Source organism: Canis lupus, chromosome 12, assembly GCF_011100685.1.
Source record: "Canis lupus familiaris isolate Mischka breed German Shepherd chromosome 12, alternate assembly UU_Cfam_GSD_1.0, whole genome shotgun sequence".
Classification (NCBI taxonomy): Eukaryota; Metazoa; Chordata; class Mammalia; order Carnivora; family Canidae; genus Canis; species Canis lupus.
The window spans coordinates 39,163,366-39,180,965 of NC_049233.1; the positions used below are offsets into that span (position 1 = coordinate 39,163,366).

The 17,600-nt window shown below is 34.6% G+C and overlaps 1 protein-coding gene across 4 annotated transcripts in view; it reads left to right on the forward strand.

Moving 5' to 3' along the window:
• MEI4 (meiotic double-stranded break formation protein 4) overlaps nt 1–17,600 on the forward strand; it is a 207,708-nt gene that overhangs the window by 134,323 nt on the left and 55,785 nt on the right. For 3 of the 4 annotated variants that reach the window (XR_005367934.1, XM_038554567.1, XM_038554568.1), the window contains exon 4: nt 10,316–10,447. The exons of the other annotated variant lie outside the window; for it this stretch is intronic. Coding sequence is in view for 2 of the 3 variants with exons in the window: in XM_038554567.1 (XP_038410495.1) it covers nt 10,316–10,447 (132 nt within the window). In the remaining variant the exon portion in view is untranslated. The remainder of the gene's footprint in view (nt 1–10,315; nt 10,448–17,600) is intronic. 4 annotated transcript variants of the gene reach the window in all.

The window sequence follows — 17,600 nt, forward strand, 5'->3', positions numbered from 1 at the left end:
TCATTTGTGAACTTGTGAGCACTCAACCTCTTTTCTTCTATTCTTTTGTTAAATACGATTTGATTTATCTAATATTAGTGATGCATGTACATCTTTAACCAAATGTCAGTGACTCAACAATAGAAACCATTTTGATTAAATGAGAAAGCATATGGTTTCTAGAGCCCCCCACATCCTTTTGACCACATAAAATGTCACATTTTTATTATTTACTTTTGACTTCCACTCAAATGTCACACAGTTGCCAATAATAAGGAAATGAAATTTTTTTCTATTTGTTGCCTTTGAGAAGTATTTCCATGCATTCACTCATTTATCTTTCAAAACAAGCCTGTGTAGCTATTTTTATCCTCCTTTTACAGGTGAGAAAACTAAGCTACAGAGAAATATAGTAACTTACCTGTGGTCCCATAGGTAGTACATTGCAGAGGCAGGCTTGAACAGGCAGTCTGATTTCAGAGTCTCAGCTCTTAATAACTACATTATCCCACTTATCAGAGATAGGGATAGTAGTAGTAATAGTTGTAAGAATAGTACTAGTAGTAGTAGTAGTAGTAGTATTAATACCAGCAGCAGAGAGATAGATAGGCAAGGTGCATCAAGTTTTGGAAGCCTCCTGATAAGTATTGAGATAGAATTCTTGGAGAACATATGGATGATTACAGAATTGGTGTATTCCAAATATTCATGAAAATGCTGTACAACAATACTATTTTGATAATGATAATTCTGTTACAAATTTCATTTCCAGTGTTTAGTGGCTAATGGTAAATTTTTTTTAAGCAAAATGGAATTGAAGGGGATGCCATGTTATGTTTTTACTTCTCATCTGTAACTTAGGTTTATTGTTTTATCTTATTCATTGTAGGAGGAAAGTATAGTTAATTCCATTGTTTCCAGTCTAGGGTTTTGCACATGTTTAAGAGACTATGTATGTACTCAGGAATGTTAAAAAGTGATTGATCTTAAAATTAAGATAATTCTATTTATAATAGCATGCAAAATAACAAAATCTTTGGAATAATTATCTGAAGTAGTATATCTTTGCAGAAAACTACAAAACATTGTTGAAAATAATTAGAAAAAAATATTCCATGTTTATGGAGTCTAAGATTTAATATTATTAAGATGAAAATATTTCTCAAATTGATCTAGAGATTCAACATAATCCCTATCAAAATCCCAGCCACTTTTTTTCTTTTTCCAGAAATCAACAAGTTCATGCTAAAAATCACATGGAAATGAAAGGGACCCAGATAACCAAAACAATCTTTAAAAAAGAGAAAAAATTGAGAAAAAAGATTCACATGTCCTAATTTCAAAACTCCCTGCAATCTATGGCAATCAAGACATTGTGGTTCTAGTCTAAGGAGAGTCATATATATTAATGCAGTAGAACTAAGACTCTATCAGTAAATCCTCACATTTATAGTAAGTTGTTGATTTCAACAAGGTTGCCAAGGCAATTTAATGGAATAAATTCCTTTTCTCAACAAATGATGCTGAACAACTGGACATCCACATGCAAATGGCCCATCTACCAAAATTAACTCAAAATGGATCATAGACCTAAAGAGATAAAACTATAGACTCTGAGAAGGAAACAGATGAGTAAATATTTGTGATCTGGAGTTAGGCATCTGTTTCTTAGATATGCCACCAAAACCCAAGTGTCAAAAGAAAAAAAAAGTAGACAGACTTTTGTGCTATTAATGATACCATCAAGAGAAAAGACATTCCACAGAATGGGAGAAGATACCTGCAAATTATATATCTGATATGGGGCCTATATCTAGACTACGTAAAAAAAAAAACTTTTACAACTCAACAATAAAGAAGTAAACCTACTAAAAATAGCTAAAGAATTTGAATGGATATTTCTGTAAAGAAGATATCCAAATAGCCAATAAACTCATGAAAGGATACTCAAAATTACAAGTAATTAGGGAAGTACAAATCAAAACCACAGTGAAAATCCACACCCAGTAGGATGGCTGAAAAGGAAGGAAGGAAGGAAGGAAGGAAGGAAGGAAGGAAGGAAGGAAGGAAGGAAGGAAGGAAGGAAGGAAGGGGGGAGGGAGGGAGGGAGGGAGGGAGGGAGGGAGGGTAGGTAGGAAGGTAGGTAGGGTGAGCAAGTGTTCATGCAGAATGAAAATACGGAAAAATTGCAATCATTAGGGATATCAAATGGTACAGTCACTTTAGAAAACTGTCAGTTCCTCAAGAAGTTAAATTCAGAGTTATGTTATTAGGTAATGCTACTCCAAAAATGTGTATCCAAGAGAATTAGAAATCTATATCTACCCAAAAACTTGTACGTGGAAGTATTATTCCTATTAGCTAATACATGGAAACAACTCAAATCTCCATCACTTGTTGAGTGGATAAACAAAAGTGATATATCCATACAATGGACTATTATTTAGCATTTAGAAGGAATGGAGCATTGATATATGTTACAAAAATATATGAACTTTGAAGAAATAATTATTCCAAATGAAAGAAGTCAGACACAAATACCACATACAGTGTAATATCATTCCATTATATGAAGTGTCCATATAGGCAAATCCATAGAGACAGAATGTAGTGGCTTCCAGTGAATGAGGAACTGAGGGAATGGAGAATAGAGAGATGTTGCTAATGGAATTTCTTCTTGGGGTTCCAGAATTACATAGTAGTATTGTGTTGACTATGCAATTCTATTAACTATATAATATGTATATCTTTCTATAGATAGAGCATGTGTGAGCAAGAGAAAGATTTAGATTTATTTATATATTCATATATAAAATCAAAAAAGGTATTATTTAAACATGATCAAGTTGCAAAAGTCCTTGCTGGTTGATCCCCCAAGCATGCAATCTCTAAGAATCCCAAAGGAAACTTAACCTCTGCTTTCCAGATAAATTAAGACAAGACATGGTGAATGATCAATTACTTTTGATTTTAGACTTTTCTTTTTGTCCTTCATAAGTATTTAAAAGCTATAAATTTGCTTCTAAGAACTTCTTTAGCTACACCACAAATGTCAATACGTTGTATTTTTATGTACTGGGGTTCAGGTAATCAACAATCAGTGGAGTGAATGTCCAGAGTGCACAGTGTCCAGTGCAGTGGGGGCTGCAAAGAGATTGACCCTCCAGGTCACAGGAAAGCCATAAGGGAGGTGGCATCTTGGTGGGAACACTTTGGGCTGCAGGTGAGCCACCCTGATACCTGTAGGAGTGGGCAGGAAGACTTCAGATTGCCAGTTTCTATATAGAGAGGATCATGGGAGGGTATGCCAGGCCAGGCTAAGTTTACAAGGTCTCCAAGAGACCTAAAGTTCTGGATGGGCAGCAGAGGGCTGAACTCTGACAGATGTCTTCATGCCCATACCATTCACCCATTGTGCAACATCCAAAAAACAGAGGAAAACCTCTTTTACTTATAATGCCCCTTCAGCATCCTCCACTGAGAAACCTAATATGTTGCTCATATAGAGGAGAGATGCTTTAAAGAATGCTGTGTATTATGGAAGATCATATTTTGACAGGTGAACTGGTAGCTGAGAGGTAATAAATTGATAACTGGATTATGCCTCTATTTCTTATACTCTCATTGTCATATGTATCATATCCATATACAAGACATATTATATATATTTTTAACTTTAAGCTGTCATATGTGCTTTAAAGAAATTAAGGAGAAAATAATCCTTTATATTTACTCAGTTACTATTTTTGATAACCTTCATTTCTTCCTGAATATTCAAATTTCCCACTAGTATCACTTAGACTAAGCATGAAAAAATTAATTTCAGTATTTCTTAATACTATGGTTTGACTGGTTACATTTTCTTAATTTTACTTTTATCTGAAAATATTTTAGGTTCTTTCTTGAAGGATTTTTACTAGTTGTAGAACGCTGGGTGACATTTCTTTTCCTTTCAGCACTGTAAAGGTATCAATCCAGTCTCTTCTACCTATCATAATTTCTTATGAGAATTCCACAGTTATTTGAATTATGTTTCCTAAATAGAAGGTATAATTTTTCTCTAGATACTATTAAGTTTGTCTCTTTATCTTAGATTTTCAGGAATTTGGCTCTGATATGCCTAGGCATTTTTTTTTCATACTTATTGTGTGGAGTTCATTGAGATTTTGCATTGTGTACATTTATGTCTTTTTTTAAGATTTTATTTATTTATGAGAGACATGGGGGAAGAGAGAGACAGAGAGAAAGGCAGAGACACGGGCAGAGGAGGAGTAGGCTCCATGCAGGGAGCCTGGTGTGGGACTTGATCCCGGGTCCCCAGGATTACACCCTGGGCTGAAGGCAGTCGCCAAACCGCTGAGCCACGCAGGGATCCCCAACATTTATGTCTTTCACTGAATTCTGGAAGTTTTTAAATATTTCATTTCTTCAATATTTTCTGCCTATTCTGTCCCATTTCTTCTGGATTCCTATTATGCTTATGATAGACCTTTTTTATATTGTCACATGTTTCCAAGATTCTGTTCATTCCTTGGATTGCATAAATTCTGTTAAACTATATATTCAAGTATTCATCTTCATTCTGCTCTTAAGCTCATTTGCCTTGAATTTTTTATTTCACAAACTCTTGACTCTCTGGTTCTTTTCAGTGGTTTTTCTCTACTGGTAATTTTATCTTTTCAGTCACTATTAGCATTAAGCACAGTTCTAGTATCTATCTTAAAATCTCTTTTTGTAAACCATACCACAGAATCATGGTTGCTGCTGCTTCTGCCATAATTGAGGCAGCAAGGAAATAGAAATTTCCAAAGCTGTCAGTCCCCAGAATTATAGCATTTCATCATCATATCATCATCAGGCATTTCCTGAATCAGGAAGACTCTTCCACTATAGTTGTTCCAGAATCCTGCTGCATCTCCTACAAACTGTATCACTGCCTTTGACTCCAAATAATTTTATGTCTTATATAAGATTGACTGATTAGGAAAATTTAAATTATATCCAGAACCCTCTCTGAAAGAGACTTTTTGAAATAGTTTTAGCTGCTTTAGCATAAGAAGCTTGCTTGAAGAATACTCAAATGGTTACTCCAATATGTCTGCTATAGACTACTCTTTTATTATTCAACATTGTGTATTCCCTTTTTCCCTTATTCAAACCTCCCCAAAATATCAATAGCAAAAACAATGTACTTTGAAGACATAATGTACCAAAGCTCTATAAAAACAAAATTCTATAGATCTCTTCTCAAAAGGAAGGAGTCAAAGTCTCAATCATTTCATGTAATATGATATGACTTTATGTGATGATGTGATAACCATGCCTTTGCTAGTTCCATCACAATTCTAGTTTGATATGTTGCAGTTCATGAACTAAATTGTAAAGTAAGCCACTGCCAAAATATCCTACCCATACACACATGCTCACACACACACACACACACACACACACACACATGAAGAAAAAAATAACCTTTAGTGGCCTTCAGATATAAGTGGTTATAAGTTCACAATTTGTATTGACTGTCTTCCTCCGTTGCCAATTACATTCTCCCTTTGTCCTTAGCCAGAACCTCAATTAGTTGGATTTACCCAGGGTTTCATCACCCCTGAAGGATTTGGCCTTTTGATAGTCTTGTTTCCTGAGTTGTCTGTAGTATGCTATTTATTTATACTAGTTGCTCAGTAATACCAGGCAACCCCAGGCTTCCGTATAAAATCTTCTCTGCTGCCATTGTGTTTTAAATTCTGTTTTCCTCAACTAGAGACCAGTTGCTCCAGCCTACACAGGAGCCCCCTTTTTTTTTGCCATTGGCAGAGTTGTAAAAGAACTCCATATAGCCAGGTGGAAATCTCAACCTCTGGTTCATGAAACAATTGTTGGGTCCTTTTGTAGGAACCATTTTTACTTTTTTATTTAGACCTCTAAAACATAATCCAGTGTCACAGGGTATGAAGAATACTTTACCAATGAATCATTAGATATAATATTGAGTTCCCAGGCTCTTTTATACCTTGGTTCCTGAATTCATATATTCTGGCTATCAGGGAAAGCACATCATATATTGGTCATTGGTATAGAACATAAATTTCCTATAATTCAACCTTATAAAGAGTAGTATTCTAGTTGGAGCTAACTGCTCAAGTCAACCTTATAAAGAGTAGTATTCTAGTTGAAGCTAACTGCTCAAGCAGTGAGCAGTTTCTGGTTTTATTTCCTGCTTGATCACAATTTTATATACAGTACATCTACTTGATGATGGAGTATTGCTGTGTATACCTGACACTGTTCAAATGAGCAGCTTTGGGCATATAATCATTTGATGTCACATGATGAGGCAGTCATTTAATCTCCAGTAGTGCCAAATTTTATATATATATATAAACATGTATAACTATATTATATATATAAAATATGCATAACTGTATTATATCTCTTTATAACTATATATTTATATGTTTAATATATGTCATACATATATATTTATAGCATAGTTATAACTGTTATATATAAATATATAGTAAATATATTTTATAAATATATAAATATATAATATATAATAAATATATGTAAATATATTTATGTAGTTGTATATACAAATAGATGCAATGAATATACTTATATATTAATATATACTATATTTACTATGATATAACTATTTACTTGTCAAGAAAGTTATATATACAAATAGATTTTTAATGAATATATTTATATATATGTAAATATATATATATTATGTTATATTTACTTGTCAAAAAAGATTTGACTTTCTCCCCAAAGCAAGGGTTCCCCTCTGTGATTTTCTCATTAGGGTCAACTGCAGGTTTCATGTAGTTACTGATCAGCTCCAAGAACATTGGATATTATCAGTCATAAGGTCCAAGTGGCAGAGCTTCTCTTCAGCTTAGACAAGCTAGAGCTCTTTATACTACTGTGGGCTCTTCTCAGAGTTTATAGACATGATTTACTCAATATGTGCATCCAAGTGGTAAACCCAAATGAATATATGTTGCCTCACATATCCACAAATGCTCATCACTTATTATATATTTTAATTACTGATAGAAAATATACATTACAGCAACTTGTGTTTCACTTTGGAAGTGGTATTCCAACATATATCAGACCCAGAAATGTCCCAAGTGTATCAGGTACTTGAATCCTGGGGTTTACTTTCTCTTAATATATGTATTTTACCAGTGCCTTTAAAACAATTGCCATATCAATATGATATATATATACAGTATACTACCATAGTGTCCTGTGGAACATTTTGATTGATCAGAATCCTATGAACTAAATAATGACACAGAGCCAGCAAATTGACATGGCCTTAAATAGGACAGAAAAGTATACTGATACTCCTAAGTGAATGCACACTGCTTCATTTTATCCTTATTGAGATAGTAAAAAAAAAAAAAAAAAAAATCCCAGATTAAGACCTAACAAATATCAGAAGCAGTGTTGATTATGCCAGGAAAGGAACTACAACTAGAATATCACTATGAATTAGAAACACCCTTGATGAAGTTTGTGCTTATTCACTGCCATCCTCCAAGATCTTTCTATCTTCTACACAGGTCAAATAGGCATATGTATTGGGCATGTGGTAGGAATTTCCGTCTCTGCATATTTCAAGACTGGAACATCAGCACTGGACTCTGTGAATCCTCCGGGGGAGTATGTAAATGTAGATCAAAGCACATTTGGTTTGGCTGAGTTTACAGGTATTTGAGGAGGCTGAGTTTATAGGAATGACTCCCTAAACCACTAGGCCATCAAGGTAGCATGCTACTGCTTCTATCAGGATTAAGAACTTGCAAAAGCAGGGAGCCTCTAAACCAGCTGCAAGATAAGCCAGAACCATGTTATCTCTGCCACAGTCTGCATCAACAGAATGCATACCATGTGTACTGCTTCTCTTCTTCAATAATGCACTTCTAAATCAAGGTCTCAAATGAGTACTTCTGATTGGCAGAACTCAAATAATATACAAAATTCAAACTGCACAGGAATCTGGGGAAAATTATTTTTAGCTTCCAGTCCCTGCAATCATAGGAATATGAGCTAGAACAAAAAAAGATGGCACGTGTGTTGAGTGAGACTTTCCATGTTTCTACCACAGTAGCCTCTCCTATAACATTGTAAGCCCTAGCTTCCATGCTACCCTCTTTCAAAAGTTCCACTGTTTTTACAAAAGGGCAAGTGTCAATTAAAATGTAAGGAAGAACAGAAGCCATTTTTATAAAAATGTTCATATAATTTTAAGTTGCCTTAACAGTTATATACTTAGTCTTTGTTCTATTATGAACTTCAGTCATACTGGGGAGACCATAACAATTCCTATCTAGATTATGGAAACGGTCTTCATGATGAACTTTTCTTTTGAGCAGTGTTCTCTAATAGGATTATATTAACCCTAGGAAAACAGATTTTATTTCTAGTATTTAACTTTCCAGGGTTCAACAAATTAAACTCCTGTAACCGTCAGTGCTTTCTATTACCAATGCACATTGTATTAACATGTAACACTTATTGAATACTTACTAGGTGCCTGGTACTATGCTAGCCATTTTTACTATCTAACATGTATAACAACTGAAGTGGGTGCCATCACAATCACTATTTTGCAGAATGTGGCAGCTCAGACATACAAAGTTAAATAGCTTGCTAGTATAAGTTGATAAGCAGTGGAGCTAAGATTTGACTCAGGCAGTGTTAGATTCCAGACTCCACAAACTAACCCCGTGACTACCCTCATAATTTTATTCTCACTCTCTAAAGTACCTTTTATTTTACTGTGCATTTTTTTCTTGACTTTATCTCCCAAAGACTTAAATATTAAGAAACGAGGTATGTAAACAACTAGAGCATCAGAGAACTACTCAACAGAGTTTTTTTTTTTTTTTTTTTTTTTTTTTAGAGCTTAAATAAGGGTATTCTTTTTTCAGGTTCAAAGAAAAATGTAAAAAATCTGCAAAAAAGTGGCACTGGAGAATTACAGAGGGTATGAGTCTTAGCCAGTTACGTTATTAAAAAGCAACAATGAAAATAACTGTGATTTCTTATGGTAATAGATTGATGAGGTTATTTAGGATTAAGTTGACAAATTGACTTAGAAAACTATTATTAAGAACTAGTTATGCACATCCAGATTTATAAGAGAAATTTCTTTTGAACTTTATAATCTGTTCACTGTTTTGTTGTCATTGATTAACTTTTACATTATATTAGTGAAGTATCAATTTGAGAAATATCTACACCTAAATGTTTATCTTAAAGGACACAGGTGGCATTTCCTTTTTTCATGTGGCATTATTTAGCAATGTCATTTAAATTTTATATACAAAAGCAGTGTCTCCTCAATTTTATTTTAATCTCATATAGAACAATGGCAAGATAGGTGCTGTTTCTTTGTTTCAAGATACTTTTGAAGCCTATCTCTAAGATATTTTAAGGGATATATTTAATGAAGTTCCAGCTATGAGTTATACACACCTTAATGTGATTAATAATCAAATGGCCTTGGGCAGCCCCGGTGGTGCAGCAGTTTAGCGCCACTTGCAGCCCGGGGCGTGATCCTGGAGACCCTGGATCAAGTCCCACGTCAGGCTCTCTGTATGATGCCTGCTTCTCCCTGTGCCTGTGTCTCTGCCCCTCTCTCTCTCTGTCTCAATAAATAAATAAAATATTTAAAAAAAATAATAATCAAATGGCCTTTCTCCTAATAATTATATGGGATATAGTTTATTGTCTCCATTGTCCTTTTACATTTATTTAGTGGTGAGTACTTTTTGCTGCCTCTCTAGGTGAAAATTTAGAGTTCTGCATTGTTTTCTCCTCTATCTAAAGTGCCTCTCCTTTGACTTATGGAGAACAAAGAAGTCCTTCCCACCTGTCTCCAGTCTGGAGGTGGAATTCATAGTGTGCCAATATCTATCCCAAAAGATATCCTCAAACTCCATTCTTTCACCTTTTATATATATCTATACCTATACTTATATCTAGTGGGTAAGGGCTTAAGGGTCTTATCTTCTTAATTCATTCTCTATATGGTCTATCTTCTAAATATAATTATTTATTTTGATACTTCAACTAAAACTTCCATTTCAGCACTTTGTGATATATTTCAAAATATTAACTGCTATAGAAAATTTTATAACTTATATAAGTTATAATTTGTCTATTTCATAATTTGCTTAAGAATGATCCAGAATTATGCTGACACCTTTTGTACTCCTGACACTATAGATTTAGTAATAAAGTCTTAGAAATTGACCACTAAATATATTTTGACTTGACTTGATAGTAGAAATCTATTCATTTGTATCTTTAGTTTCAGGTGCAGCATTTTGTGTCTCAGAGTCTGGTAACCCTGGGAAGTTGCAGCTTGTTGAGAAAATCTATAATATCTCTGCTTTTATCAGAAGTAAACAGCTTCACTGATGTTCTGGCTACCATCAATCAGGTACATGTAGCCTGAAACTGTAACTCTTATTTATGGTTAATGCAGCTATAGACTTTTCTTTCTTTTTCTCCTCTCTGTGCTTCTTGCCAGGTTGATATTTTAGTTATTACCTTTTTTTCCCTAGAGTATGTGAATACTATTACTGTCTACTAAAATTATAAAGATATTTTCAGAAAAATACCATCTTATCATCCTTACATGGATACGTATGCCAGAGGTGCCACTGATGACAAGGAATGGTTAGATGAATGGCCTGAAATCTAATTGGGCAGCATGTTCCTAAAGCAAAACAGTGAGAAAAAAGTGAATGGGAGAAGATGCTAAGTAGAAAAAAAGCCTCTCACCAGTGGTTTTTATTTTTAATTGCTCATGAGAATCATCTGGTTAACTTCTAAATATCCCATTGTGAAGCCATATGCTAGTTCAGTTAAATGGAGATCTCTGGGTTTAAGATGCAAAATACTGGGATTCTTAAAGCTCTTCAGGTATTCCTTGTGCAGCTAAGGTTGAAAACTCATGCTCTAGGCCTCTCATATCAATGCTGATATCGTGTTTAAGGAATAGACGTCATTCTCATATTTTAATGTTGACCCTGGTATATTATGTGTTCACTTTGTCAACTGTTGTAATGGCATTACCGTCTCTGTGATAGAATTAAGCACAGTTAAAAGAAATCAGAGACAGAAAAAATGTTTTGGTAAAGAAGAAAAACTTAATTAGAAAAGATATTATGTAACTAATTTTAAATAGTGTTTAACCAATCACCTACCTCTAAGTTCCCTACATTTAACAATATATTCCAAAAATATTGTATAATCTAATTGAATTCAGTAAATGACATGATAAATCATCTAGGCAGCAATTTTTCTTTTTTTTAATTTTTATTTATTTATGATAGTCACACACAGAGAGAGAGAGAGAGAGGCAGAGACATAAGCAGAGGGAGAAGCAGCCTCCATGCACCGGGAGCCCGATGTGGGATTCGATCCTGGGTCTCCAGGATCATGCCCTGGGCCAAAGGCAGGCACTAAACCGCTGTGCCACCTAGGGATCCCTTTTTTTTTTTTTTTGGCAGTAATTTTTCAAGGGACTACAAATGGTGAACTCTCTTTAGTACCCCGTGAGATATTTTTAAGTAATTGTTACTGAATTTAAGGAGCTAAAAATCCATTTGAGAAATAGTGAGGTGCTAAAATACTTGACGGTGTTTGTAGGCTCTGCCATCAAGGAAGTGATCAAGGTAGTTTGCAGTTCCCTAAGAGGACTTGATGGAAAAGAAACAACTTGAAGCATCTATATGAAAAGCAGAAGAAAAAAAAAAAAAAAAGAAAAAGAAAAGCAGAAGATAACCGACTATAGAGGCATTGGGTGGAATTTCTAAAATGTGTGGCCAGGGATGCGTGCGTGTGGGTGGCTCAGTCGGTTAAGCATCCAACTCTTGGTTTTAGTTCAGATCATGATCTCATGGGTTGTGAGACTGAGTCCTGAATGGAGCTCTGTGCTCAGTGGGGAGTTGGTTTGAAGGCTCTTTCCCTCTGCCCTTCCCCCAACTTATGTGTGCTTGACTGCTCTTTCTCTCTAAAAGAAATAAATCTTTTTAAAAAATAAATAAAAGGTGTGCCCAGCATTCTAAAAAAGCAAGGTAAGGTCATAGAATTTAAAAACAGGAAGGAGTGTGGGAAATGACTTTGATGAAGTCAGATTATTTGTGTGGAAAGCAACTAAGTACAGACAAGAAATTTTATTTACATTCTCATTTAATCTTTACAAGTCTCCATGAAGTAGTTGTACTTTTTACCTAGTATATAGATAAATCAAACTTTAGAGTGTTTAAGCAACTTGACTAAGATTTCAGAAAGAACATATTTTAAATCTGTAATTCAAACATAGGTATTTTGACTGTAAAATTGCTTGAGAATAAGAAGAACACAACAATAACTATTTTTTGGCAGGTAATAGTGTGTTAACATGCTTTAACAACTAAAAGGCAACCTACGGTATTACATATTTGCAAATGACATAGCAGATAAAGGGTTAGTATCCAAAATACATAAAGAACTTATAAAACTCAACACCCAAAAAACAAGTACTCCAGTTAAGAAATGGACAGAAGACATGAATAGACATTTTTCCAAAGAAGCTGTACATCAGGTAGCCACCAGTCACATGAAAAGTTGCTCAGCATCACTCATCATCAGGGAAATACAAATCAAAACTACAATGAGATATCACCTAACACCTGTCAGAATATCTAAATTCACAACACAAAAAACAGGTGTTGGTGAGGACACAGAGAAAGGGAAACCCCTCTGTCTGCATTGTTGAAGGGAATGCAAACTGGTGCAGCCACTCTGGAGAACAGTATGGAGGTTCCTCCAAAAGTCAAAAATAGAACAACTGTATGACCCAGCAATTGCACTACTAGGTATTTGCCCAAAGAATATAAGAATGCTAATTCAAAGGAATACATGCACCCTGGTGTTTATAACAGCATTATCAACAGTAGTCATGCCTTTTTCCATGTCACCTTTCCACATAAACAGGACACTCTACTTTTGTTAAAGTTAAAAATAAAATATATTGATAAACTAGCTTTCAGTAGTATAAAATTTTAGTAATTCCTGATCAGTAGGCTGATTCTATAAAAATCACATACCATCTAGTTATCTAGAGAAATCTGTAAACTTATTAACAAAATTCTTATAAACAGAAAACTTACTAGAACCATGTCTGTTGCTTTTGATAGAGATATTCACCCCATGGATGCTTTGTAACTATTTTAGTTTACTGACTGGCTTTTCCTAGATGATAGCTGGTTGAAGAGGAGGAAAACCACTCAAAGGAATTACTCACAAAGCTTTACAACACAAGGTCCCAATGGCATAATGATTGAGAAATTAAAATCAATATTTTGATTTTGTTCTCAGTTTTGAACAGCCAAACAATGCATGCCCTTAGAAAATAAGTCAGCAGTTTATGGAATCTTACAGAAGCTACTTTTTCAAAGTCTTTTTCAAAATAAATAGAAAACCAAGGTGATTATGTCACAAGATGGTAAATATACAGTCATCATGATAAGAAAAATATGTCACTCCAAATAAAAACTCTTAATTTTAATCAGTTGATAAAGACTCCAAATAGGTATACACAAAATATATACTTGTCAAGATTTTATGAAAGTGTTGTCCTTAGCATCATATAACAATTTTTTAAGACCAAAGAGAACTGTATTTAAGTAAGCATAGCTATAGAAAAGGATGGCAAGATAAGGATGCAAATCAACATTCTCAAAAATCTGGTTCACAGATTATAGAAGAAGATATTAAAATTAATACAAATATATTATCTACTCTAATTTTACTTAAGTAAAAAATAAGTGGGACAATGTGCATATGAGTTGCAGAGGACAAGTTGATATAAAACAATGTCAGTGAAATGCAAAGAACTCAAATGGTCGGGTAGTAACAGAAAATATGGCACAGTTGATCTTCCAGACTCTGGAGTCAGACTTTCTGAGTTCAGTAATTTTCAAAACACTGGGGTGCATGTCCTTGCCAATTTGGATGCCTTTTATTTATTTATTTTTGTTGTCTGATTGGTGAGATTAGGACTTCCAGTGCTATGTTGAATGGCAGTGGTGAGAGTGGACATCCCTGTCATGGTCCTAACCTTAGGAGAAAAGTTGTCAGTTTTTCCCCACTGAGGATGATATTACCTGTGAGTCTTTTGTATGTGGCCCCATTATGTTGAGGTACATTCCTTCTATCCCTACTTTCTTAAGGGTTTTTATCAAGAAAGGATGCTGCATTTTGTCATATGCTTTATCTGCATCTATTGAGAGGATCATATGATTCCTATCCTTTCTTTTATTAATGTGGTGAACCAAAAGACAATCCAGTTAAGAAATGGATAAAAGACATGAATAAACACTTTTCTAAAGAAGACATCCAGATGCCTAACAGACACAAGAAAAGTTGTTCAACGTCATCATCATCATCAGGGAAATACAAATCAAAACCACAATGAGATACCATGTCACACCTATGAGAATGGCTAAAATTAACAACTCAGGAAACAACAGATGTTGACATGGATGGGGAAAAAAGGGAACCTGTTTGCACTGTTGGAGGGAATGCAAACTGGCACAGCCACTCTGGAGAACAGTATGGAAGTTCCTCAAAAAGTTAAAAATAGAACTACCCTATGACCCAACAATTGCACAAGTAGGTATTTATGCAAAGGACACAAAAATGCTGACTCAATGGGGCACATGCACCCCAGTGTTTATAGCAGCACAATAAACATAGGCAAATTATGGAAAAAGTCCATATGTCCATGGACTGATGAATGGGTGACGAAGATGTGGTATGTATACACATACACACACGGAATATTCAGTGATCAAAAAGAATGAAATATTGCCATTTGCAACAATGTGGATGGAACTAGAATGTGTTATGCTAAGCGAAATAAGTCAGCCAGAGAAAAGCAAATATCATATGATTTCACTCATATGTGCAATTTAAGAAACAAAACAGATGAAGATAGGGGAAGGGAAGGAAAAAAATAAAAAGAGAGAGGGAGGCAAAACAGACTCTTATAGAGAACAAACTGAGGGTTGCCTGGAGGGGAGGTTGGTGGGAGATGGGATAAATAGGTGTTAAATAGGTATTAAAGGGAACACTTGTTGAGATGAACACTGGGTGTTGTATGTGGGTGATGAATCACTGCATTCTGCTCCTGAAACCAGTGCTGCACTGTATGTTAACTAACTTGAATTAAAAAAACAAAAGTTTCTCACATTTACTTCAGATTCTGTATTTTTAAAAGACTAAGAGTATGGATATACGAAAAGACGATCTTGTGTGGGCTTTGTGTGCAAAATTTTTTGTATATAATTTTCAAAACCTGTATATTTAGGTAACTCTGTTCCTTCAATACTTTGTTCTTCCTTATAACTTGACATTACAAAAAAAAAATAACTTGAATAATTTGACATTACAGTTTTCAAAATATATCACTGTTAATACATGAAGACCTAATTTATTCATTTTAATAGCTATATTCATTTTTGATCTAGACTATCCAGCCATCTTTTACAAATGGGTGCTGTTATTTCCAATTTTTAGTTATTACAAAAATGTTAAAATGAGCACAGAACTCCTTTGTCCAGTAGCCTGCTATATCTTAGAAAATACACATCTTTAGCTTTACTCAGTGACAAATTTCATTTCTCCACCTAATCACTAACACCTGATGCTGTTAATTGTTTTTTAGTTTGTGTCAATATATTCAGTGTGAAGCATCCTATTGCTTTTAAAATTTTCATTTCCCTGTTATTGCTGAAGTTGAACATCATTCATGTCAATTTTCCTTTCATGTTTCCTCTTATATTAAACTGACTTTCATGTTATTAGCCCAATTTTCTATTGGATTGTTTATCTCCTTTTCTTATTATCTCCTTTTCTTATTATTTCTTAAAATTTTTCTTATTATATAATCCTAGTATTCATCTTTAATTTATTATAAATTATACAGATTTATTGGGGGAATATCATAAACCTGTTTACCATGTCATCAGCTGAAATACACCTTCATAATGAAATTTTCTTTCTTAGCTGACTCAACTTCATAAACAATTCTCTTAGCATACTGAGGCCTCAGGAACTTGACAGTGAGTTAGGAGGAGGAAAATAAAGCTGCTGGTACTTACTGGGAATATGCCAAAGGGGAAAGAAAAGAAGGCTGATGACTAGATTTGTCTCCTCTAGTAGGCCTCCTGGCATTTGCTGTTAGGGGGATATTTTATTCTATTTAATCTCCTTAGTAGAAAATTTCTAGCTAAAGAATTACTTATACTAAAAAGACTGAATCTAGGAGACATGGCTTCTTGAAGATCATCATATTACCTATAAAATTCTCTGGATTATGAAATGGAAATGTTTACCAACTTAAAACTCCTACTGTGTGAAAAACCTTGTAAAATCTCACTGGAGGACTTTATCTATCATTCAAAGACAGAAAAACATGTCTCAAACAAGGACCCTGTGAACCACACAGGATATTCTATATCCCTTTCTACTTCATCTGTGCCTTCTGATTGTCTATCTGTTCAAAATTATTTGTAATGCTTGTGTTGAATAAATATATCTCTCTGATTCATAGAATTCAGTTTGGCAGTTCAATCATGAGTTTGTTCACAAATGTCAGCAAATGTTTTGCCAGGGCTAACACTGACCCCCGCCCCCCCCCCCCCCCACCCTCCACTGGACCTCTACATCGTCTACTCTCTGTCTTGTTTTGGCATTCTCTCTGTGCCCATCTGATTTTACTTGGCACTTCATAGAAACTGTCTTTTGATTGATTTCAGCTTTACAAAATGCTCTCTTTGCCACCTTCCTGCTTATCCTTATATCAAGGTTAGCAGTCGGTTAATAGGGCCCAGATTGGAGCTAGATTGGAGTTAGGATTCTTTAACATTCATATAAAGTATAAACTAAGCATTTATACCTCTTTATTTTCTTTCTTTTTAAAAATTTTAAAAAGATCTATTTATTTGGAGAGAAATTGAGAGACAGAGTGCAGGGATTTGGGGCAGAGGGAAAAGAATGAGAGAATCTTAAGCAGACTCCCTGCTGAGCATGGAGCCCAGTTCAGGGCTCAGTCTCATGACCCTGAGATCATGACCTAAGCCAAAATCAAGAGTGGGGCACTTGACAAACTGAGCTACCTGGGTGCCCCCCATTTTTAGTTTTATTTAAATTCCAGTTAGTTAATATAGTGTACAGTGTTTCAGTGTTTCATAGTATACAGTGTTTCAGTGTTTCATAGTGTACAGTATACTAGTTTCAGGTGTAGAGTTTAGTTACTCAGCACTTACATACAACACTTGGTGCTCATCATAATAAGTGTGCTCCTTATCCCCATCACCTATTTAACCCATCCTCCCACCCATCTCCCCTCTGATAATCATCAGTTTGTTAAGAGTCTGTTTCTTGGTTTTCTTCTCTCTTCCCCATGTTCATTTGTTTTCTTTCTTAAATTCCACATATGAGTCAAATCATGGTATTTGTCTTTCTCTGACTGACTTATTTTTATTAGCATAATACTCTCTAGCCCCATTCATGTCATTGCAAATGGCGATATTTCATTC